The sequence below is a fragment of the Coloeus monedula genome (assembly GCF_965178545.1).
Source record: "Coloeus monedula genome assembly, chromosome: 1".
Lineage (NCBI taxonomy): Eukaryota > Metazoa > Chordata > Aves > Passeriformes > Corvidae > Coloeus > Coloeus monedula.
The window spans coordinates 152,037,685-152,061,054 of NC_138781.1; the positions used below are offsets into that span (position 1 = coordinate 152,037,685).

General features: G+C 40.8%; 1 protein-coding gene across 2 annotated transcripts in view; it reads right to left on the reverse strand.

Moving 5' to 3' along the window:
* Positions 1–3,007: 3,007 nt before the first annotated feature.
* Positions 3,008–23,370, reverse strand: part of NDRG1 (N-myc downstream regulated 1) — a 39,778-nt gene continuing 19,415 nt past the window's right edge. For both annotated transcript variants that reach the window (XM_082293991.1, XM_082293992.1), the window contains exons 4-16: positions 18,973–19,078; positions 17,441–17,561; positions 15,090–15,152; positions 13,460–13,520; positions 12,922–13,008; positions 11,708–11,764; positions 10,681–10,784; positions 10,242–10,298; positions 9,388–9,439; positions 8,579–8,626; positions 7,005–7,040; positions 5,589–5,640; positions 3,008–4,856 (exon numbers count right to left, since the gene is read on the reverse strand). In XM_082293991.1, coding sequence (XP_082150117.1) covers positions 4,591–4,856; positions 5,589–5,640; positions 7,005–7,040; positions 8,579–8,626; positions 9,388–9,439; positions 10,242–10,298; positions 10,681–10,784; positions 11,708–11,764; positions 12,922–13,008; positions 13,460–13,520; positions 15,090–15,152; positions 17,441–17,561; positions 18,973–19,078 — 1,110 coding nt within the window. In that variant the 3' untranslated portion in view covers positions 3,008–4,590. The remainder of the gene's footprint in view (positions 4,857–5,588; positions 5,641–7,004; positions 7,041–8,578; positions 8,627–9,387; positions 9,440–10,241; positions 10,299–10,680; positions 10,785–11,707; positions 11,765–12,921; positions 13,009–13,459; positions 13,521–15,089; positions 15,153–17,440; positions 17,562–18,972; positions 19,079–23,370) is intronic.

Here is a 23,370-nt window from a genome sequence, read left to right on the forward strand (position 1 = left end):
AGCATGCTGTGTGTAGGGGGCTGGGCCTCGTGGGGACCTGCACACAGAGGTACACACACACACAGAGCCAAGGGATGAAGAGCCCAGGCTGGTGGCATCTCTTGCTCTTCTCTGGGTGCCCTGGCTCATGTAGGCTTTGCCAGGAGCTGCCCCAGCCCTTCTCCAGTACTGCTGCCTAGCAAACAGCCCTGCCCTCCCCCAACCCCCTCCACGCACTGACCTTGACCTCAATACCATAATCCACTCTAGCCATAAGCAATTGCAGAGAGTGGCAGGTCACCCAAGGATACTTTTTGCAGCTCTGTTGCAGGTCACAGCTCACTGTGGTGCTGCGGCTTGCAAAGGAAAAGCTGCCTCCTAACCCCTTTCCCAGCCCTTGGGCTCTTTTGGACATGTCCAGTGATGTCTGCATCCAGTGTTTGATGCACATCCCACAGTCACCAGTGCCAAAAATATGTAGGGTGTATGGGATGTGGGGCTGCCTCTTTAATGACATCAAAACAACAACTCTCCTCCAGCCCCTAGGAGTGCTGGGTAAGTGAATGATCCCACACTGAGTTGCAGAGAACAGACATTGAACTGTTTGGCAGTTGCAATCAGAAGCCTTTTTTTCCTTTTTCTTCCCCCCAACACTGGTCAGCAGCTGCATTGTTTATAAAATGAATGGAGCCCTTAATGAAGCAATAGATAGAAACACTGAGAGGCTGTGTCTGTCTGTTACAAAGGGCTGAGGGGGAAGGGTGGAGCTCTTAAAATACCCTGACATCCTTTCTGTCAGTTATTTAAACATTAGGCATAGCAGTGATCAGCTACCAACAAAAAGTCTATATTTGGCTCAGTGGAAATGCTAAATCCACACATCAAAACAGCTGTTCATATAGACAGACTGGGAGAGGCTTTCTGTTCCAGTGAATGCGAAATAGTGCAAAATAGTGCAAAGAAAAAAAAGCAGACAATATGTGGGAAGGGGGAGGGCCAAGCTCGATGTGCAGTGCAAGCAGCACTGCTCAATGTGTTGTACTGATGGATGCAACAGACCCCCTTACAGGGACCCTGAGGATTGCAGCAGATCCTCTGCCCAAGATGCAAAAGTACACAGGGAGAGGATTCCAGCACTGGAGAGAAAAAATAAGCAGCTTTGCTATAAACAGTTTCCACTCCATCTCAGTCCATCAGTCACAACACATGACATTAATCATACACCTCGAAAACCCATCTAGGTTAAAATTTCCAGCTGTTTAGTCAATAGAGACTCTTAAAGAGGAAAGCAGCAGCATCCTACAGCACAAAAGTCCTGCTGCCACGACATGGCATTGGCACATCCTCTCCCACTCCCCCTCTGCAAGGAAAGGGAGCGGGAAAGATATCTTGAAGATTAGTCAGATTTTTATACAGTAGATGTCAAGGGCCAGGCAGAGGTGGAAATAACTTGGATTTCAGCAATGACATCCCTTGTATTAGGGGTTTTGAAGAGTACCACTGCAGTGACAGTTTGGCACTGATACAACTAATGCAATCAGGAAGCCTCATGGGTCCTGGGAGCCCATTCAGTTTTCTTTTATAACCCCAAAAGCACTGTGAGGGGTAAACTGGTTATTTTCTGGAAAGCTCCTGTTATCCAGTTAGAATTTCCTCTATGCCACAGTAGCTCCATCCTCCCTGATGGCCCTTCACACTTGGAAAAAAGTGAAACCCCAGCTCATGTTTTCCAGGTTAATGACACTACAATATCCAGGTTAATTCTGTCTCCAACAATAACACAGAAGTCCGCTTTTGCAAGGCCTGGGTTTTTATAAAAATTTCTAATAAATCTGCAAGCCACTTTAATCTTTTCATTTACAGCACAAGTTAAAGACACTAGGAGACCAGGACTGCAAGGAAAGAGGAGTCATAACTTCTTGTAAAAGGGAAGACACCATTCCTCTGTACTGCCCTCCAGCTTTTATGTGCAGGAACACAGTGTTCTTTGCCAAATAAACACTTCTGGTTGCAAAGCTGACATTTATAGTGGTCCTAGCAACTCCTTGCTGCTCAGAAGTGCTCGCAGATCCCTTTGTGCCGCAATAAGGCTTGGATACATTCCTCCCCATTAAACCAAAATAAACTGCCTAGGCTTGACAGGCACAGCATGGTGTCCTTGTGGAAGGAATGATTAGCCATTCCCAGAAAAGCTCAGCAAAGAACATAACTTTGCCCTTCTTTTGTAAGATGAACTGGCACAGGTTCCTCCTGTTTTCACTGGCACTGGCTGTCAAGTCCTTTGCTGGTATCAGTCCAGTCATGACTGCTGAATCATCACATCTAGCAGAGCCTTGGCTCAGACATGACAAATATTTGCTTTTGCATCATTCTATCACAGGATTTTTTGAGATACAGGAGGAAGGAGCAGCCCAAAATAGACCCAGCAAAGTCATCAAGGCACCTGTCACTGAAACCAGGGAATGTTAAGGAAGGCACTAGGTTAATCTTTATATTCCTGAAGTTACATTCTTCTAAGACCTCCAAAAGAAACCAGCTTTAGAAACTCCAAGTGGCATCTGCAGTTTCAGTCAAGAGGCCTGAATAACTACAGATATTCATGAGGAACTCATCACATCAGTGGATTTACAGATAAGACTGGGATCAGAAAGGATGCAATGAGTGTTGCACCAACTCCAGTGAGGAAGTCAGACCACAGATCTCTGCACTAGACAGTACTTTATCTAGGGAGACAAAAACAAAGCAAACAGCAAATAGTACTCTGTATCATGGCTCAATATTTTTCTAGGATATATTTCTATATCCTTTAGTACTAAAATAGCCAGCAACAATGCTGAAGTATGTGGTGTTTTCTGAGAATAGACTGGAGTGAGAAGTGGGGGAGGAGAGAAAGTTCTGAGCAAAAACGTAGGGAATGACAGAGATATGAGCAAAACCAAAAAGATTTCATTGATACAAAAGGATGGCAAGAATATATTTGGACTGAAAAAGATTATTGTACTCCTGGTAAAAGATGAAGACACCAGACTTTGCAAAGTTACAAATTTATTTGTTTTGAAATAAATACAAATACTTCATTAAGAAACTTTTCTTGATAGACTTTACACAATAGCTTTATTCTTTCTGGAAATTGTCTGTTCTTCCCACAAAAAGTTATGGATATTCTACACAGGAGCTGAAGTTAGTCAATATAAAGTAACCTAGATGGTGTTCTTCTGAACAAGCAATCCCAAAGTATTAACGTTTGCTATTTAACTGCTCGGCATTTGAGCTTTTTTTCTGTGTGAGGGCTGCAATTCAGCAGGTATGCACTGGAGCTTGGGAAATCTTGTCCCACTAGCTATGGAAGGACAAACTTAAGAACACTCAACTGTGACATTCTGAGTGGCAGAAAGATATCAAGCCACCAGCTTCAAAGAAAGCAACCCAAGGTATCAGGAAGAAATGCAAAGATGCAGAACCAGCAGATCATGACATTTACACAGTCATTAGACACTGTATTCCAGAGATACAGTGTTGATGCTCCACCACTTAGTGGAATATGCTTTTCAGCACCAGTGAGATCTCATCAGTTTCAAATCTAGTAATTAGTGGCAGTTGAATGTACAGTATCTAATTACATGCCCATTCCACAGTTATTCATCTCTCCTGACAAAGAACAGCTGGATCTGTCTTTGCTTACAGAATTCCAAATTTATCACAATTGTGCTGGACATAAAAAACTTGAGCTGCAAAGTTAAGAAGCTTTCTGAAGGAAAAATCAAGCTGTTTCTGCTTAGCTGGCATATACAGCTACCCTAACTTGTTACAACTACACCAACTTCTGCAGTTTGGTAAACCCTTTGGCCCAAGTTCCTAAACAGGAAATCCTACCTTGCTTACCAAATTTAAATCCTGTCCTCATTTGGCTAAGCAGGTTTTAGGAGGGGGGGAATGAAAGGAAGACTGGAACTAAATCTCAAAAAAGTGAAATGAAAAACCTTAAAGATTTAGTTCATCTCAAAGTCACATTAAAATTGCCTATTTTAGTAGTATATTATTGTACATAGGAAAACAGGCTTGAATACTAATGAATTAGAAGGCCTATAAATGCACGATACATTAATTTTTCTATCATTTGAAGTCAAGCTATATACAATGAATTCAACTCCAGCTTCAACATGAGGCCATAACACATTTGTTTCATTTCCTTTTCTTAAAGTCATCCTTAGAAGTTATTTTTTTCTCCCCCACTGAAACTCATCTCAAATTGTGCCAGTTTACTTCAAGAGAATAAGAGATAAAGGGGCCTGTAACAGCTTTCATTTTAAAGGAGGGTATTGAGCAATTCTAGTTTGACTCTGAAGTGTTTACAACCACATCAGCTTTTGGCAAGTATCCTTTAGAATTTGGCATCCACTGAAGGAGGGCACAATAGCAGCAGCTGTCTGAGATACAAGAATAATGATAGAGCAAATGAGATGCTTCTTTTCTTTGGTCCCTCTCAGACCCTGGTGAATAGAGTTCATCCTACAGAATAGCTAGAGTTTAATACCAGTTGTGTTTTTGTGATACGCAGGGGGCATCCATTACTTTTTCACACTGCCACCAGTTAAAACCTCCCACAGCCATCTAACAGGACACTTCCATGGACTTGGGGCTTGATTGTTCAGCATTGCTTGCCGAGTTCGGTGTCAGCTCGATCCGTGTGTCTGTGTGGGAGCGGTTCCTGGAACCATCCCCAGTGTGGGATCGGCTCCTCGTTCCCTCCCCGGTGTGAGATCGGCTCCTCGTTCCCTCCCCGGTGTGAGACCGGCTCCTCTGTCCTTCCAAAGAGGTTACACTGGAGCCAGAAGCGGTGCGGGACCTCATCAGCCTGGTCATGCTAGCAGAGGGCACTGGAAGAAGAGTCTTTCATTAATACCTTGCTTCACAGGCTTGGAAGGAAGCCCTTGCCTTCCTCTTGGCCTTAACCACCCTTGGAGAAGCCTTCAGGGTTAAACTGATACTTTTCAGGGTACTTCCACATGAAGAAGTACCTCCCCTGCTCCAGGCATGTACTTAATGAGACCAAATTATTACAGCGAAATTAGTGGCCAGGGCTGAGGGATTCAGGAAGCTTTAGGGAACATTACTGTGGCTGCAAGAATCCAGAGGGAAACTGAAGAGACTCATCAGCCCTCCCATCACTTTCCAATATTCAGTCTTTGATGGCAACCCAGGCTCACAGTGCAACCACACAACAGCAACTGTCAGAAGCAAATATGGGAAAAACAAACAGCTACAATTCAAAGAAATCTCTGAGCCAATGAGGTTTTAAATGTTGTGTGCAGTAGATGAACCATATCCTGTGATGCCACGAGGGGCCACTATTACAGATATCCACCTTAAAAACATTGAGATAAAGTAAAACAGGTATTTGTGGGTATAAGCCATTTACAAAGCTCTCTAATAACATAACTTGATCTGAAAACCCTTTGCCCAGATACAGCATTTGTTTTTTTCCCCCCTGGCAAATGCATATCCAAAAGGGAAAGGGTGACACATCTGGGATCAAAGACTCTCTGGGTACTCAGATGCCCAATTAACTTCGGTAGCAAGATCAACCATTCCATAAAACCAATACTTACTGTATCCCATTCCCTGAACAAAGTATTTGAAAGCTTCAGCAAGCTTGGCAGGCTGCAAAAGAGAGAGAGAGCTACCATAAGCAGTGCTCAGTAGGTTATATCACAATGTTATAGATTCCATCTTAACAGGGACATCTTAAATATTTTCTGGGTTCTACTGACTATATGAAAACTTTTATGAGAAAATTCCACCATTCCCCTCCCTAGTCTTCACCCCATTATTTTACAAATTGGATTACACGCATTTGAGACTGACATTTCCAGAGAAGAGAAGTGGTCTAAACCTGGCTCAAACTTTAGTTACTTGTGCAGTTACTGAAGCAACAGAAGTGAACAAAAACTAACTTGTAGAAAAAACTAAGTTGCTTTACTTTTGTTCACTTCAGTTGAAGGGAACAAAAGTAAAACAGCTGGCCTCACAAAATGTACAAGGCAGTTCATACAAGACCAGTAATTGAGTAATTCCTAATCAGCAGAGAACAAATTCAGCTATTCAGGCTGATAGTTAGGTTTATAGGGCAAGAAAGCTCACCAGGAATACACAAGCACAACTGCCTACAACTGACATTCTTGCAATGAGGCACTCCCTGTTTCAATTACAGTCTCAATTATTTCACATGAAAATATTTTTTGCATAATTCTCTGAGCCACTGCAAAGAATGGACTCTCTATAACAGAAGCAATGGACATACTACCATGTGGCTTTAAAAAAGCCTTTTCCCAGCTCCCACTGTTAGAGCATACACTACCTGTACAGGGGCTTCAGCTGCAAGCAATTCCAAATTTAGCTTTTCCTTTAAGTTCACAAACACCACATTATATTGCATAGAAATCTGTTTAGATGTTATATTACATTCCAAAGCTGATTTACAAGTCAGCTCTTTTAGTGAGGCAACACAAAAGTGCAGGTAAATTTTAACTTTGCCAGCCTTTATTAGCAGCTTGGAACTTATGCCTAGATGTGTTTTAGAAACTCCAGTTCATCCAGAGTCAAGCTGAGTCAGTGTATGCAAGAACACAGCACTGTTATTTTCCTGTCTTCCACTTTCCTGATGTATACTATAAATAGTCCAAGTAAGAATGTCGTTAAAATGCTAGTGGCTCAAGCTTTAATTCACATTATCTTAGTAAATAGGCATAAAATAATACCTCTGCATTCCCACCTCAGGTCTTTACTTGGTTAAGACTTTATTAGTGAAAATAATATCCCTTCCCAATCTTAGTTTTGCACTTCATTGCTCTTTAAAGGAAAAAAGAAAGCTCAGATGACCAACTGACATCATTATTCATGAAATCATAACCATCCTTTTGGCTGACATTTGGGAACAGCAAGTACTCTACAGGAAAACACTCATTTGTTGCAGTCTGACACACTGCAGAACATGATTAGTAGGATTTCCGCCAGCCAAATCCTACCTGGGAAACTTGGGGGAGCCCGCCACAGTCAGCCATCTGAAACGTGATGAGAATAGCCAGTTAGTGCAATGCCAGAGGAACTCACTTATGCTTAGATAGATATATTGAAATGACCTTTTTAGCTATCTGCCAGAGAAAACACTTCCTTTTGTTGCATGAGTAACATACACGTGGATGAACATATCAAAGCAAGCTGTTAAATGTTTATGAATGCTGTGACTGCACCCCAGAAAACCACAAAGTGTCTTGACTGACACTCAGGCAAAGCAGCAGCTGGAGCTACAAATGGTTTTTGCTGGGCAGCAATTACCAGTTTCTTAGAAACCAGCCTATTAGTCCTGGTCGCAAGGTCAGCTCTGAACTACAATAACATGACTCTGTATTGACCTGGATGACAAACAGGGTAGAGAAAAGAAACACCTAAAGCTCAGAGGTGAGAGGGAAAAACGATTTGCTCAGATTGCGGATGGCAAGCACCAGCCTGACTTGCCAAGGGAAGCAGGGAAAGTCAAATGAGAAAAGCTATCTTGAGTGCATGAAATATTTTTGGAGCATTTCATTTTTCCTGCCACTCCACCCCTCAAAGTCAACCCAACAAAAACAGTCCTGTTCCAAGGAATACTACAAGCTGAAAACAGTAGAGTTGTAAATTACAGGAAACCCCAAATCCTGTCTAGGATTAGTTAGCAGCAAAACAGGCCTGCAGCAGGATCTGGCATCAGCCATATCCCTGGACTGAGCAAAGGCTGGCCACTGATAAAAGGTCTGAGATAATGTCAATAACTTTTTTAGGGTGTCTGCCACACCACATTATAGGGCAGCAGTGTAACTCCTCAATGTTAAGAGAAAAAAAATTTTTAAATCTTTATTATAATTTTCACTGGCCAGTTCAATAAAGAGATGCAGTAGAAGTTCCCAGCAAAGCATGACCAAACTTGTTTCACTGTTTGCATGCTATTACTTCATCAGTAACAAGCTGAAGATTGCCCCCATAATCTGAATGCCAAATATCAGCCAAAGCTTTTGCATTACGTTCTGCTGTTTGGAAGTGCATTTTATCAACTTTTTTTGGAAAATAGCATTAAGATATCCTGGACTGTACCCTCATAAAAGGCAGGATGACCAAACTGGCTGATAGATTAGCTGTCAATTCACCTGACACTTCTGCTGAGAGGCAAGCACAGGAACAGAACGAACTTGTTTGCACTCCTACTCTGGTCACAGTTTTTTCAAACCTTTCAAAATATCTCAAGATCAGCTTTGCCAGCTCTAGTCAAATTCATTATGGGTATGTGAAATACTGAACATTTCAACTCTCATCCTTACTATTTTAAAATGGAGAAGCTGAGAAATTCCCTGCTGTTAACTCTGACAAGAAGCCCCTAGTCTTGTTTATTCCACTAAAATACTCTCAGGCTGAAGGAGCTCTCTTTTCACATCAGAACTGGATTCTCACTGTGTTATTGGTATTGCAACACATCACCCTGGTTCTGCTTTTTCAGCTAATCCAAACTAATATAATGGTTTTATATGAGAAGAATGTTTACTTTAAAAAGCACAGGTTTTGTTATTACCTTCAGAAGTGTGGTCCTTGTTGGGTCCAGCTTTGAGTTGCATTCAACCTATATAAAAGAATAGCAGCATAAGACATTGTACACACAATTTTAATTATGAACTCTTGCATGAAAACAGATTTAACACCTTGTTTTCTGGCCTAACACAGCCTAAACTGAGTGTCTTATGATTCTGTGTGAAGACTATGTATACATAATACATATCTTTAAACCCACGTAGGTCATCTCACATTTTTAACTGCATTTTTTCCATGTACAAGCCCATAGCTGGGAATTGGAGACTTTTCATCTGTTTCTGGGACTTCAATGGAAACAAGTGTTGTTTATCTTGTGATTTGGGGTCATCTGGTAATGTCCCAAGTGGTGAGCAGCCATGTGGCCACGGGCCAGCAGACCGGGCATGCCCATTAAGGCACAACATTTGAAGTCATCCAGTCATCTGGGGCGAGTTATAATGGTCAAAAAAGTTCTTCACTTCCAGAGTGACCCAGGGCACAGCTCCAGCACCACACAGCAAGTTAAAATACCAGCAGCAGATTCCTCTCTAAAGGAAAATATTTGCGGTTCACTGGAACTGCTGTGGTGATTGTTCCTAACGTGGTAGCTATTAAATAATGGTGCATAGCAGAGGGGGAAAAACAGCATGGAATTAATGGCAGCTCTCCTGCGGTCTGGAAGAGGAGAGCCACTAGGCTGGATTGGTAGCCAGCAGGGCTGCTGTGTGGCAGGAGCTCTGCTGGCCTCATGCAGCCCCCTTGGCTCACCCACCCACCCTCAGCAGGGTGGCAAAGATGGCTCGAGGTACCCACCACAGCATCCACCGCCGGGGAGCTGTCACCGACCACCAGGAGGACAGGACACCTGCAAAGAAGCACACACAAGTGGTGTTATCTCTGCCACCCAGCCCAGTCTTGCCCTGAGCTGCATTTTGTGTCTCTGGAAGGGTGAGACAGTTAAGTGTGTGGAAAGGATTTGGTTTGTATTCCGGACACCTTAAACATACATCAAATCCTTCGTTAGCTGCGGATCCACTGACATTCCTTGCCTGAGAACCTGATCTCTTCCCCAGCTGGCAGCAAATCAGCCCTTGACAGTGCTCTTATTCCTTGCTTTACAAGAAATTGAATGTGGGCATCAGCATCAAAGTCTCATGCCTACCACCCTCCAGGCCCTTGAGCTCCAACTTTTGGATCTGTCCATCCAATTCCAACCAGATTGTCAGAGGAACAGTCTCCTGTGCATAACCATCAGCAGCTGAGCTAGGAAGGACTTGACACCTATTATGTTGCATAAGTTGTAGCATAAGCAAAAAGCCATTAGCAGAAGATCTGACAGTCAGTCATTCTCATACCTGCTTTATCTTCCTGAATACTTTTGGTTGGTTGGTTTTCAAATGGTTTTAAGTTGGGTTTTTTTGGTTGTATAGGCACAGCTCAAGCACCTTCAGAGCTACAGTCTCCATTAACTAGAACATATTTCTGCATGAAGCTAAGTACACCAACTTCTCAAGTATTGTGTAAGCCCAAATTTTGCACAGTGGCAGGATGCACAGTGATGGGAACGACTTAACTTTCAATTTAAATATGTTTGCCAAGTCTGAAGAGAGGAGTTCTTCCTAACGGCAGCCCCTGACTCGCAGTAACCTCTCAAATAAAATACTTACTGAAGGGTGACAACATTTACTCCAGGAACAGGGCGCTCAATTTCTAGGTCTCGCCGACTGAAAAAAAAAAGAGAGGACAAAGGCTTTTGATACACTGGAATTCTATAGATACTTCTATATTCTTCTAGTTTAGAGAAAGCACAGACACTCACATGTTAATGTAATCTGATATATATATTGTAGCCTCCATAACTGATATAGAACCACACTTAGACTGAAGGATCAATGTCTTAGTTCAGTCCCAGTGCACAATCTTTCACCCCACAAGTGCACAAGGTCCTTCTCCAATAAGCAAACCGCCTGAGATCCCTAAAGGCACTGTTAAGCAGAACTTCATACTGGGGGAACACATGTAATCCCACCACACAAGTAATGTCTCTAAAGAGCTGGACAGCCTCTTAAAAAAGTTTCCAGTTAGAAATCAGGTAAATGTATTTACCTGTTGTAAGAGTTGACAAAGAGATGAAGGTTGGTTTGATTCATATCATTAATAATATGCTGACGGTAAGTATGGATCAGGTCATGGTTGCTGTGAATCTCTTCCTAAAGTGGAGACACAATCATTCAGAATAGGGGCTACTTTCTGAAAGGATCTGAAGACATGTCAAAGTAGTTGTGTATCAGACTCATATCTGGACAACAGGAGTGTGTGCACCTTGAGGGAAGGGACCACTTCCAGCACCCAGTGAAGTCACCCAGAATTAATATTATCTTCTGATTGCAGTACCACAATTTTCTTTAAAACTCCAGGATTTTGTAATGTTAAAGTCTCACAATTGCAAACACAGTGCAGATAGTTACAGTCAGACAAGTGTGAGGTTTTAAACTAAACAAAAAAAGAAGATTCAGGATAAGAAGCCTAATAAATGTTTCCAGGGCAAAGCAGATGCTGAAGGCTTACAAACATGTAATGTGGAACTCAATTTCACAATAGTAAATAACTAAGCTTCAAGGACTTCAATAATAACATTTTCAAACAGTTGGGTTCTAAAGTCTTTATAGATTAGTTCCTTGTTCTCCTGGAATGGAGTTTTCCATTGCATTTACTAACAATGTCAAGCACAGCAAAGCAGCCTCAGAAAACAGTCCAGCACTTTGCATAAGGCTTGCACTGAAGAGTGCCATTAACACTAATAACCAGCTGTCAGAGTTACACGTATATTATATAAAAACACTGAGGGGTTTTTCAGCTCAGAACATGACCATATACTCACGTTTAAGTGATGGCTGCCTAGACAGGGAGCTGCCCCTACTAGAGTTTTCACAGCTGAGATGCACTTGAGTACTCAGGACACAGCAAACCCATGGCAGAACACACCCTCAAAATGCTGGGGACACAAGCGTGAATCCTATCTCACAATTTCACTTCATCCTTTATTGTTTAAGTGAAGGCTTTTCCCCTCCTCCCAGCCCCAGGAGGTAAATACAGATGACTGAATACACCAGAGGAATCTTTTGAACTTTACCTTTCCAAATAGATGTGAAATGACCATGTCTGGCAAAGCGTTTGTCCAACCTGAAATCTGAACAGCAAGATTATCTAAGTATCTGCTACTGACACAGTCCCTGAACAAATGACACCTTCCAATTACCCAAAAATAGACCAATGGATGTTTCCCTGCTCTCTCTACATGTACAATACCCTAAAATGATATTTTGCCCCTCCATCCAACTAGAACACCTTTAGGGGTTCACATTTGAGTCATTCTCATCAGATGTCTTCACTAATGCAGTTATATAGGGAACACACTACTAGAGGCATAGGTGTATAGGGAATCACTCCCTGCAGGAACACCAAGCAAACCAGCCAGATGGGTGTCATTTAACCCCACTGCCCACTCCTCCCCAACAACCCACCCTTAACAATGAGATGGAACTGGTACCATAAGCTCATAACCCACAGTAAGTGCTCCTGCTTTGGAAGGACACAAGAGTATAAGGCACCTGCTGTACTCTTGAGGTGAGTAATACTTGAGAGGTGGAAGGCAGAGACACAGATATGTAAGAATTTCAGGCAGTGAGGAATTGGGTGAGAATTGAAATGGGTCAGAAGTTCATTTCAGCATGGAAAAGTTACTACATTTCATTTAAGTAAGTTTGTCTGTCAAAGTATTTTGATAAATTTGATCTGGGAATATAATTAGTAACTAAGCCTTGAAAGAATGTTACCATCCTAGCTCTGCAAGCTTCTCCTAGGAGTTTCTTTTATGTCAACATTTTCTGGTTGTATGAACAATCTGTCCACAGTTACTGTAGCTAATGCTCTTTTCTGAGTCCTTTTGGCATCTAAGGCTCAGATGATTGAAAAATGGAAGATGCTGTTCTGGACATTTTTGTGTGCTCTACTTCATATTTTGGACTGTGCTGGTAAACAAAGCCATGGACAAGAAAGATGTTTCCAAAACTACCATGTCTCGGTAAACTGTTCTCCCCAGCAGTTATGAGCTCTTAAGAATTGTCCCAGCAGCTCCATTGTACCACATGTATCTGTTTCCCCAAAGTACTTATTTTTATCACTAGCTCTGTATGAAGTATTTTTGCAAATGGAAGAATAAACCCCAAAGGAGTTACCCCAGGATATTTTGTATCTGCAGCCGTGCCTTGACATACAAGATTGCCAAGCTCCTCATGTTCCACAGGCTTGCAGTAACATTTATTTTTCTAACTTAAAGATGTTTACCTTAGTTGCTGCCCAGTCCATCCAACCTTCAGCACAAGGGTTTACGTTAATGAGAACTAATCCCTCCACCATCTCCGCATGGTTTAACTGCAAAAGAGAAGATTTAGGATATCCTTTGCAACTTGACAGTCAGCAAAAAAATTAAATTAGCAAATTATGTCCTGTGGAGGAAAGTGGTAGGTCCAGTTTTATCTTGCAGAAAACAAGCATATGTATGGGGAAAAAAAAATTTCATTAGAGCAGTTCAACTGAACAGCTGGAGAACATTAGGATTTAACTTTTCTCCACCCTCAGTTTAAATAGAGAACTCCCATTATAAAAACCTTCTGCAAATTAACTGGGTAGAGCCCAGGCCTTAAAATGGAAAATCTAGGTCTTCTGGATTAGCTATCCTGCAGATTGTGGTATTTCACTTAAAAGCCTGGCTTGCATACTCAACTGGGCACAGCAGAACAGGAATTCTCCATGCACGCTATGGGGACAACAACATGTGAGGGAAATTGGGTTTGAGGCTTTAGGGAAAATCCACAAAACTTACAGCAAATCTGGTTAAAATGTAGGCACCAGCTCCAGTTCCCATTCCTATGATGGTCTTCAGCCTGCACAACAATAAAACAGAAGAGACAAATGAGGAAGAGTGCTAAAAATAAATTACATCAGTAGCCTTCCTCTTTCACATGCCAGTGTGTATCTACAGAAGGGTGGGCTCAGTTTGGGCAAGCTGTGAGCCCTCAGCAACATCAGTGGCCCCAGCAATACTTGGAGGGCCCTGATCCTCGTGCATTGCAGGGCAGCAGCCATCCTCACTTATCTTTAAGTAAATATACTGAGCAGCCACAGCATTATTCTGATCCTGGGAGGAAATGATTAGTCTCTGCCAGAAAAACTTGTAAGATACAGACCTGAAATCTGCAGCCTGAATACAAAGCTCCCCCCTCCCTGGACTCTCCCTGCCTCCCCATCACAGCTATCCAACTGGGGCACTGGTTCCTCTCTAAAAGAAAGCTGGCAGGGAAACATCTCCTGATACCCAGTCACTGGGGTGATGAACTTTAAACTTCATAACAAAATGGGGCAGAAACAAACCAAATATTTGCATTAACTGAGATCAGGTTTAAAGCATCACCTTCAAGGTCTTAGAGAATACATGGAAGGGAAGGCTAGACAAAAGCACTCAGAAAAACAGATTATTCAATGCTTTTAGGAAAATACCTGAGGGGAGTTTTCATTCTCATTAGGACTTTGTAAATACACTCCAGTTTAATTGATTTTCAAGATGCTGATGTTATTGATCACATTTTTTTGTGCAGTGCAACAGAACTGACAGCCCTGTGCCTGACATTAGGCAGTTCAAAAAATACACATCCCCTAAAGAGGTAGTGAGGTAAACTGGTCTGCAGTAAGAGCTGGTTATAACTGAGCAATGTCTAAACTGGGGAGCTGGTCCAGCCTCTGTTTTCCAAAGCTGCCTAAACCTGAATGCCAAGTTTTCTCTCCTTGTTCTGAAAACCCCTTGGAGGTGTCTACCTGCCCTCTCCACTGTGTACCAGGAGCACAAACTCCACAGAAAGGGCATCTTTCTCACCTACAGCTCCTACTAAAGCTGAGCTTTAAGGGAAAACAACCCCCAAACATGGTGCAGGTAGACAACCCAGGAACACTGCCACTAGGTCTTTTAACTGGTAACCTGGAATCTGCTCTTGGTAGCAGAAGAGGCTTAGGGAGGTCAGACAGACCCCCTAGGACATTCAAGCCACAGAAAAGAAAACAGTAAATGTCTTCATATGGGACTGTGCTTTTTTTTTTTTTCCTGCTTAACCACACAGGAAAATGTGGGCTGCTACAGTGGGAAGAACAGATTGTCTGTGCCCTGCCCCTGCGAGGGGGATGCAGAGAATACTGGAGGAAGCCCCTAAATTAGGCACATGGGATTTCTCCTAAATTGCTTCCTGTTTAAAAATAAACAGACATTTCAAAAAGGGCCAAAAAATAAGCTCTTTCAGAAACCAAGGCAAAAGCAATCCATCTGTAACACAGGAATCCAAAACAACCACAAGTGTAGTTTGAGCAAACAAAATGCCAGACAGCCAGGCCAAAGCAAATGCCTGCTCTTTCAGTGAGCCACAGAGAGAAGAATGAGAAAAATAAGTAAACAATTCTGCACTCACCCAAACTGTTTCAGGATTCCAGGAATCATTTCAGCCAGCTGATCCATGGAGGGATACACATACCTATGACAAGCATGTTTTTGAGGAGTTATTACACCACATCCAGCAGTGTACACTGGCATATTTAGAGACAGTGATCACTGTAGATGTAATAGCAAATGCTGTCATCATGAGATCATTGTGTGTACGAGCTGAATTTAAATCAGGAGCAAGCACAAGTAATTTAGCAGAAACAGGAGCATAATCTATATTTGTTCTATGTGTTACAGGATAATGGATGTCTAAGAACAAAACAGACCACAATGAATCTTTCCCAAGGAAAGTTAACATTTTGACCTTATGAAAAGGTTTGAACCAGAGAGATGAGTTTCCAACCACATTCACTGGGTTTGTATTTCTGGTCCACCACAAAAAAGTTCCCCTGTATTTCAGAATCAGGGACTACAGAAGTGAGTTCCAGATATTTGGCAAAAAAATTACATGCATGTTTTTAGGGACACAAACATTACCATGGGATAAATGGGAACAGCTTTCCATTACTATTGATGGAGAAAATGAAGGCATAAGAAAGGCTATGAAGCTGCTGAGGAAAGCTCAATAAAAACAGCTGTTTCTTACTGCTCCTGGCCTTCTTCAAAGCAGAAACAAAACTTTGAGGGAAGGAAATTCTGAGCAAAATCTCAACTGAGTATCATGTGGAAAAAAAAAATCTACCCAGAGCAGAGCTGGAAAACATCTGCCTAAGATGTATTTAAATCTCTGCTTCCCATCAGAATTACACTTAATTATTCTCTAGCTTAGCCTCCAAAATATAACAAGCAAAAACCACCAAGGACTGCAAAATGTTTTATTTTCTTAGATTTTCTTGTTGGTAAATTAAACCTTGTAATGACAAAAGCTGGTGTTACTGCAACAGCTTTGGTCTGGGAGACTTTATTGCAGCTTTTCTTATTTTCTTACTTACTTAAAGTACTTAAAGGAGACCTATAAGAAAGAGGAGGACAGACTTTTCAGCAGGGCCAGTTGTGATAGGAAAAGGGGTAATGGTTTTAAACCAAAAGAGGGTAGATTTAAGTTAAATTTAAGGAAGAAGTTTTTTTACAATGAGGGTGGAAAACCCTTAAAAAGGTTGCCCAGAGAGGTGGTGGATGCTCTACCCCTGCAAACATTCAAGGTCAGGTTGGACAGGCCTCTGAGCAATCTGATCAAGTTGTCCCTGCTCATTGCAGGGGGGTTGGACTAGATAACCTGTAAGTTTCCCTTCTAAACCAAGCCATAATTCTATGACTTAATTTAGGCATGCTGGTCTCCCAGTTGAAGGGCAGGTAAACATAATACAGCTTCTTACATGGCCATCATGATTTTGTCAAGCAGAAGTCTTTACTAGCCACAGATCATGACGGCTGCCCTCTGCAGCTGACAACTCAGAAGCGATAACACCTGTCCAGGACACAAGGGCTAAGGCACTTAAAAGCTCATGATTTAAACAAATGCAAAGAAGGGATGACTGAAATAGCTTTGTAGGCTGCTCTGATAGACAACTGGGGCATTGCAGCTAACAACAGCATCAGACCAGCTTAAAAATTAAGCAGGGAAATAGACTGGCTCATGCAATAAGAGTACTTATAAGCTCCTTAATACGTAGTTCTCACAGAACAACTGGTCCTTGCCTTGAATCCTCCCCTTGGCATGTTGGCTGCTCCCTTCCTCAGCCAAGCTGATTCCTGTCCAAGGGGCATCTCAAGGTAAACCTCTCTCATTTGACCTAAACAGGCCAAGCCTTTTGGCAATGACAGTGCTCAAGGTTTCCAAGAGTTACAGCACTGGACGTGGTACAGTCAGGAATATGCAGATATGACATTCTGTGGGGTTCATCACCTTGTTATTGCCCAACAACTTGGATTTTCCAGGTAGGTTATCAACTTAACATCTACCGTGCTGCCATTTCACAAAGACCACAGATTTAGGAAGGACATTATGTAGAGGTTAATGCCTGTCTTATTTACAGTAATAGTTTAATTTTGTATTTTTTATTCAGGATGTCATTACAAAATAAGCTAATTCACTATTTGAATTGACAAGATGTAGATATCTGTCAAGGAACTGCTTTACGAGCAGTCTCATTATCAGAGCTAAAACACAAAACTGCAGCCCCAAAGTCTACTGTGAACTGGCACAACAAAACACAGCTCCCAGAACTCCAGTACTTTAGAAATAGAGTGTCAGGATTTAAGTTCAAAAGCCAACTACTGTGCGTGCTACAAGTACCTTTTAATGAAATCAAAGATCAAGACTTTTTCCAAAAAGAGGATAACTATGAAAGCATGGGCTGTTTTTCCCAGACAACTCACCCAGCCTGGAAAGATGGTGCTCCATCCTGCTGGCCAGGTGCATCCACATGGCAGACTGCAAAGTGCTGGGTGATTTCTTGCATATCCTCAAAGTTGAAGAGAGGATTGAAGCAAGTTTTATCTTGGGAAGGAAAAGAAAATATGAAATAATTATGCTGAAGGAAATACTAAGTTTTCAGCTATAAAAAATAATTTATTCACCTATCCTGCAGGTTAATGAAAAGTTGAATCGATCAGGTCAGCTAAGGTTTGTCCAAGTTATTTTTGTACATACTAGAAGTATTTGCTTGGTACACCTAATTCCTCAAAAAAATATTCTTTATGCAAACTTAAAATACTAACAAAATGTAGCCAAGGGTATTCATCCCAGGTTTTGTCTTAGATTAAATTATCAATTTCCTTGTTCTTTTAATTTTTTTTAAATTGTGTGAAAACAAATGGAGAAAAAAGAATATTCAAGGATAAGATTGTGGCTTGACCTTTTGCCCAAATATTAGAAGTTAAACATTATGTGATCAGATGCTGCAGACAGATCAAGACAAAAATCATCCTCTGGGACACTCAGTGCTGTAGGCTCCAAGTTTTGAGGTGATCTTATTAAGAAATATTCATGCGGGGAAAGCATTAGGATATTTTCCTTCTGGTGTGGAAAGCACCATCTTTGAGATGCCTAGAAAATGGTTCAATATTCTGTGTGTGTTTCTGAATGTCCTCACACAATATATATGCAAAATATCTTGGCAGAATATAAAATGCTTTTAGCTCAAATCAGCTTTAGGAGAATATGCAAGTCCAGGAAAACTTTGTAACTCTGGAAAGAAAAAGCTCTAATTCAAAGTTAAGTTCCAGATTTTCTCTGCCCTGATTCACTGAAAATCAAAACTAAAGACAATTCCACAAAACGCAGGCAAGAAAGCAGATTTTTTTGTCTTACTAGAAATATTCACCCCCTTGCAATAGCCAGACTTTCAAGATCTGCAGGTGTTTTTAAATATTGATAGCTGATTAAGAAACAGTGAATTGTGTGCAACAAGTATGTCTGACAAAAGATCAAACTAGACCAGGTCTGGATATTAGCTCATTATATGACAGATAAGATAAAAGGCTGGCTAAGGACACAAAGCCAGCACTCATTTCATACTGACTTGACATATAATGCATATAAATCCAAGCAGCACGAGACTGCTTATCAGACAGGACCCAAAGCCCCAGCAGGGTTGTTTTTTCAGTCCTGTTGGTAATATACCATCAGCCTCCTCTTGAGATTTTTTTGCAGCATTCATACACAGTTGCTGTGAACTACCAGAGATCTTTTGCCCCTTTAACTGAAACATTCCAATTACTTACTGCACAAGGATTAAAAAAAAAAAAAATCTGAGAATTACACTTGCTGTGAGAGTTAGGTGCCATTAACAGCTTCCAATGCACACAAACAAGGACCTGGGAAGGGTTTCCTAGCCACTGCTGCTTTTTCACCTCTGATTATGGCAGTGCTGTCACAGAATCTGTGCTGGTAATTAAAGCTTACTTACGGTTCAGCCCGATGTCGTGGTAGGTGAGGATGGCCGGGCGGTTCCCCCTGGGAGTGCCACACATGGTGACACGGACTGAGCCGTGCACAGTCTCCACATCTTGCTCCTGGGAGAGAACAGGAAGACTGTCAGGGATTGTCCAAGAGCTCCACAGCTGCTGCAGCAGACCCTGATCGACCACAAGCACAGGTCCTGCCCCATCCCAGGGTATGCTCTGCAATCCTATGCTAACACCCCCTGTTCTCCCCCATGGTGGGGGCTCTGTGATAACATTTTACATTTGACTGTCACCTACTCCAGCCCACATACAACTACAGAAGCACTCAAGCTGCTAGCTCTAACCACATGCTGAGGGAATAGCTAAACACTTTAACCACATTAAAAGGCAGGATAAGAAAACATAAAGAAAGCAGTTTGTTGTAGTGACACCTAAAATAACAGGAGCTTACAACTATGACTCTCAACATTTGCAAAAGTACAAGTCACCAAGATAAAATATTTCTGATTTCTAGGAAATGAACTCTAGCTGAGCAAATAACCACTATTCCCCAAAGAAAGCAGCATTAAGTAGCTTGTACTTGCTTATTTGCCATAAAGATTTATTATACTGTGAAGCCTTGCGATGGCAGTAGCCTTCCCCAATAAAAGTGACAGCCACGTGTTTGTTTTTTGGCTTGTGATGTTCAGACCTGAGCATAAACCCATCTGTCTAAAGTTTGCTAATAGAACAAAATAACCATGACATTATTGTGGTGCTTATCAGAAAAACAACACTAAGAAGTAAACCACTATTATTTGGGATAACAGGAGTTTATACTACTTATTGATCTTAAAGCCAAGGACACCGTCATTAACAAACCAAAGTCGCCCTGAGCACCATCTTCTGGATCTCTAAGTTAGATGTGACTTACACAAAAGATGGAAAAGTTTTTGTTTCTTTTGCACTTGAACTTCAGATGAATATAAACAATTTGGTATTTTGCCAATGCGTATAAAGGGAATCACAAACTCACTGTTCTTTCTGACACTTTTTTACAGTACAGTTACACTCACATAACAATCAAAGAATTATACAGGTAGCAGCCAGTCTTTGCATCTCACCAGAATCCTTTATTTACTGCACAGGACACAGATATGATCCATGTCATTCACCACTGCCTGCTGCTGCAGGGCTTGCTTGCTTTGTTCCAGGCAGTAACACCCAGAGGCAAAATCCAAGTTAAATTCAAATCTATTAAAATTATGCTGTAGAAATCAGAGGTGTACAGCCTCTGCAAAAACCTTTTTAAAAAACCTCTTCCAATATCTCAGGTAATAATTCAATCTAAATCTCAGCTCCTTAATTTGATACAAGGAATCCACTGCAAATTTTGTTGAAAATAAGGATTCTAGGCAACACCATTCTACATTTAATCTACTTTCTTTTTAATTACACAATTACATCAATTTTAAGTTACAACTGAAGCACTGAATCAAGATCTAAGCCCCTTGTACATGGGGAGAGATGAGCATTGCTGCTCTCTGAACTATACTCCATCAAAACTCTAGTTTTCAGCTTTTATATCTCCTTATAGACTCATTCCTCTGCATACTCACTGCATTACTTATCAAGTAAGCTGTATCTTCCACATCCAGGACCATCCTTAGGCAAAACAGGGTGGCAAATCCAGCAAGTCAAACAGAGGATGGGTGGCAGGTTTTTACTTTGTCCCAGCATGGAACTGGGTTATATAGACAAGCTGCTCTCCTACATAGGCTTATGACTCCCATAATGCCAGCTGGGGAAACCAAAACAGACTAATTCACGAGGATGTCATTCTTAAATAGGATTTGAGCCAGGTTTGATCAGGGGAAGAACATACTCAACAGAGGTCAGACATCAAAGATGAACTAAGTCCCTGCCACACAACATAAAAGCGCCAAGTTTCAAACCTGGGAATTAGCAGAGTCTTTCCTGTTGCTGTTTCCATCAGGTTTGGAGAAATTTAGCTTCATTTTGCATTTTGTCATCTGAAATGCTGGAACACCCCAAACTTATGCTAAATTAAATCAGAATTGAATTCTTTCCTAAAAGCCAGGGTTAAAGTTTCCAGTAAACACAAAAGACTAAAAAATTAGTGTAAGTCACAATGATTCTGAACAACAAAACCAAGGCTTTTAAAATGTTTGATATCTAGTATTTTCCAAAGTAGATAAGCAACATTTAGTTTAAAGGATTCCTACATCAGTACATGAGTGTCACCAAGTTCAGTTTTTTACAGAAAATATGGGATTGTATGGTATACATTGGGTATGCCATTAACATCCCTTCCAACCCAAGCCTTTCTACAATTATATTTTAATAGTGTATGTTAAATATCATCTAATTCCAACTTCCTGCTGTGGGCAGGCATGCCACCCATTAAATCAGATTGCTCAGGGCCCCAATAACATTCTACACCATTAATATATATTTGGGTATTATCATTATACAATACTCCTGAAGAGATTCAGTGCCAGTACAATTTCAGCAATTAATAACAGCTGAAATTAATAATGATGGCAATTAATATTTTCCACATTCTACTCTCTTACACTTAGCTAATTTAAAAAAATAATAATTTGGCAATCTCAACACAGTAATGAGAGTAAGCATTTTTGTGTAACATAATTCCTGCTGAGTGTAGAATATTGAAATTATTTTCTCCTCAGTTAGAGACTAATAGGCATTTCATATAATCAGATTTGTATTGCTAGAGCCTTCCAGCAACAACAGTGAAAATCCAGAACCTGTTTTCTTTGCAGGAAGCACCTTCAAGATTCAGGATCTTACTCCTTCATGCATGAAAGAAAAAGTCTGTTCATGGTAGATAAAACCAAACCCTTGAACCTTCACATCCCACTGACCGCCACAGCTAATTCTTCCGGAACTGGAAACCTGAGTCTAGTTCAACCTCAGTGTCAACTAAAAATAGTTCAGAGACAACAGGTGACCATGCTCCCAAACAACTGGCATAACACAGTCAGTTTAACAATTGGCTCAATTCCTCATTAGCATCACAGCGAGACTCCCTTAATTCAAAAGGGTTGTGCTATTTTCCCGTAGCATGAATTCTTAACAGGAAATACACATAAGGGTCTAAAAAAACAACCAATTCAAACCAGTTTGTTTGGTGACATCAAACCAACAACTTCACATCCCTATTGATCCTATTAAAGATCAAGAGATTTGTCTACGTGATGTAGGGATGGATGTTTTCAAAATGCAGAGCACTGAAAACAGATGGCAGCACATCCCAATCAACATCAACATTATAGTAAGAGGCTCTTCACCAACTGATTTGTATTAAAACACTATCTTGGAAAAAAAAAAATCCAAGGTACACTAATCCGATAGAAGGATAAAGACAAACACACCATCTGTTCACATCTCTCACTTTAACAGAGGTGCAGTCTTATATTAGTGCACTAAACACAAACATAAAAAAACTTTCAATACATGCAATTTAAGGGAGGCTGTCTCAGTTTGAAGGACCTGGTACATTCTAAAATAGATTTTATTTTTGCTTCAAGTGACCTTTTTATTTTTTCATGAGGTTAGAAAGGGAAGACAATTTGTTATCACACAGGAGGGCTCATTTATTCCTTCCTGTCTCAACCCTGGCTAAGGAAGATATGGATTAAAAAAACATGTTTATGAACAAATTGTTTTCTGAAGTACGAAATATGCAACCAAAATATCTCAGATATCTAAAAAGGAAAACTGCACATGCACACTGCACATTTTGCTAAATATTTCATATTTTATATTTTAAGTAAAATACTGCATTCCATCACAATTATTTTAAAGCTTTCAAATATACTTAATCCTCAATTACAATCTCATGCTTTTATTTTAATTCATAACATTATGACTGTTAAATACAACTCCCTTCTCTTGCCTTAGGACTGAGGGAAAAGCTTTGGAGCTTTGAAAGATTTAAATAGCTTTTAAATTGCTAGGAGACTGTATATTTTAAATTCATATTACTTAAGAACTTTACTATAGTAATACCTGCATAGGCTATTTTTTCACTTATCTTTTTCAATTTCCTGCAGATTGAAAAATATTTGAGCTTTTAATGTGGTATTTCAATGTCAAGTTTCAAACCCCCTTTGCCCTGAAGTTCTTTAGCTTTTTCTCCTCTAAAATAGAATTACAATTCATACGCTTGTTTTTTCCTAAAACCCCAATGCCTACATTTCCATTTATTTTTTTTTTTATTTGTTAACATTTCTATTCTAAACCAGCAATATTAAGAAAAAAGTTCCCCAAATCAGGCTGGGAGTCAGGTACATTAGCAAGGATGATGACTTCAGATGTAAATGTAAGTGACCCTGCTAAGGTGGAAGCCAAGAACAAAAACTTTGGTGCAGGAA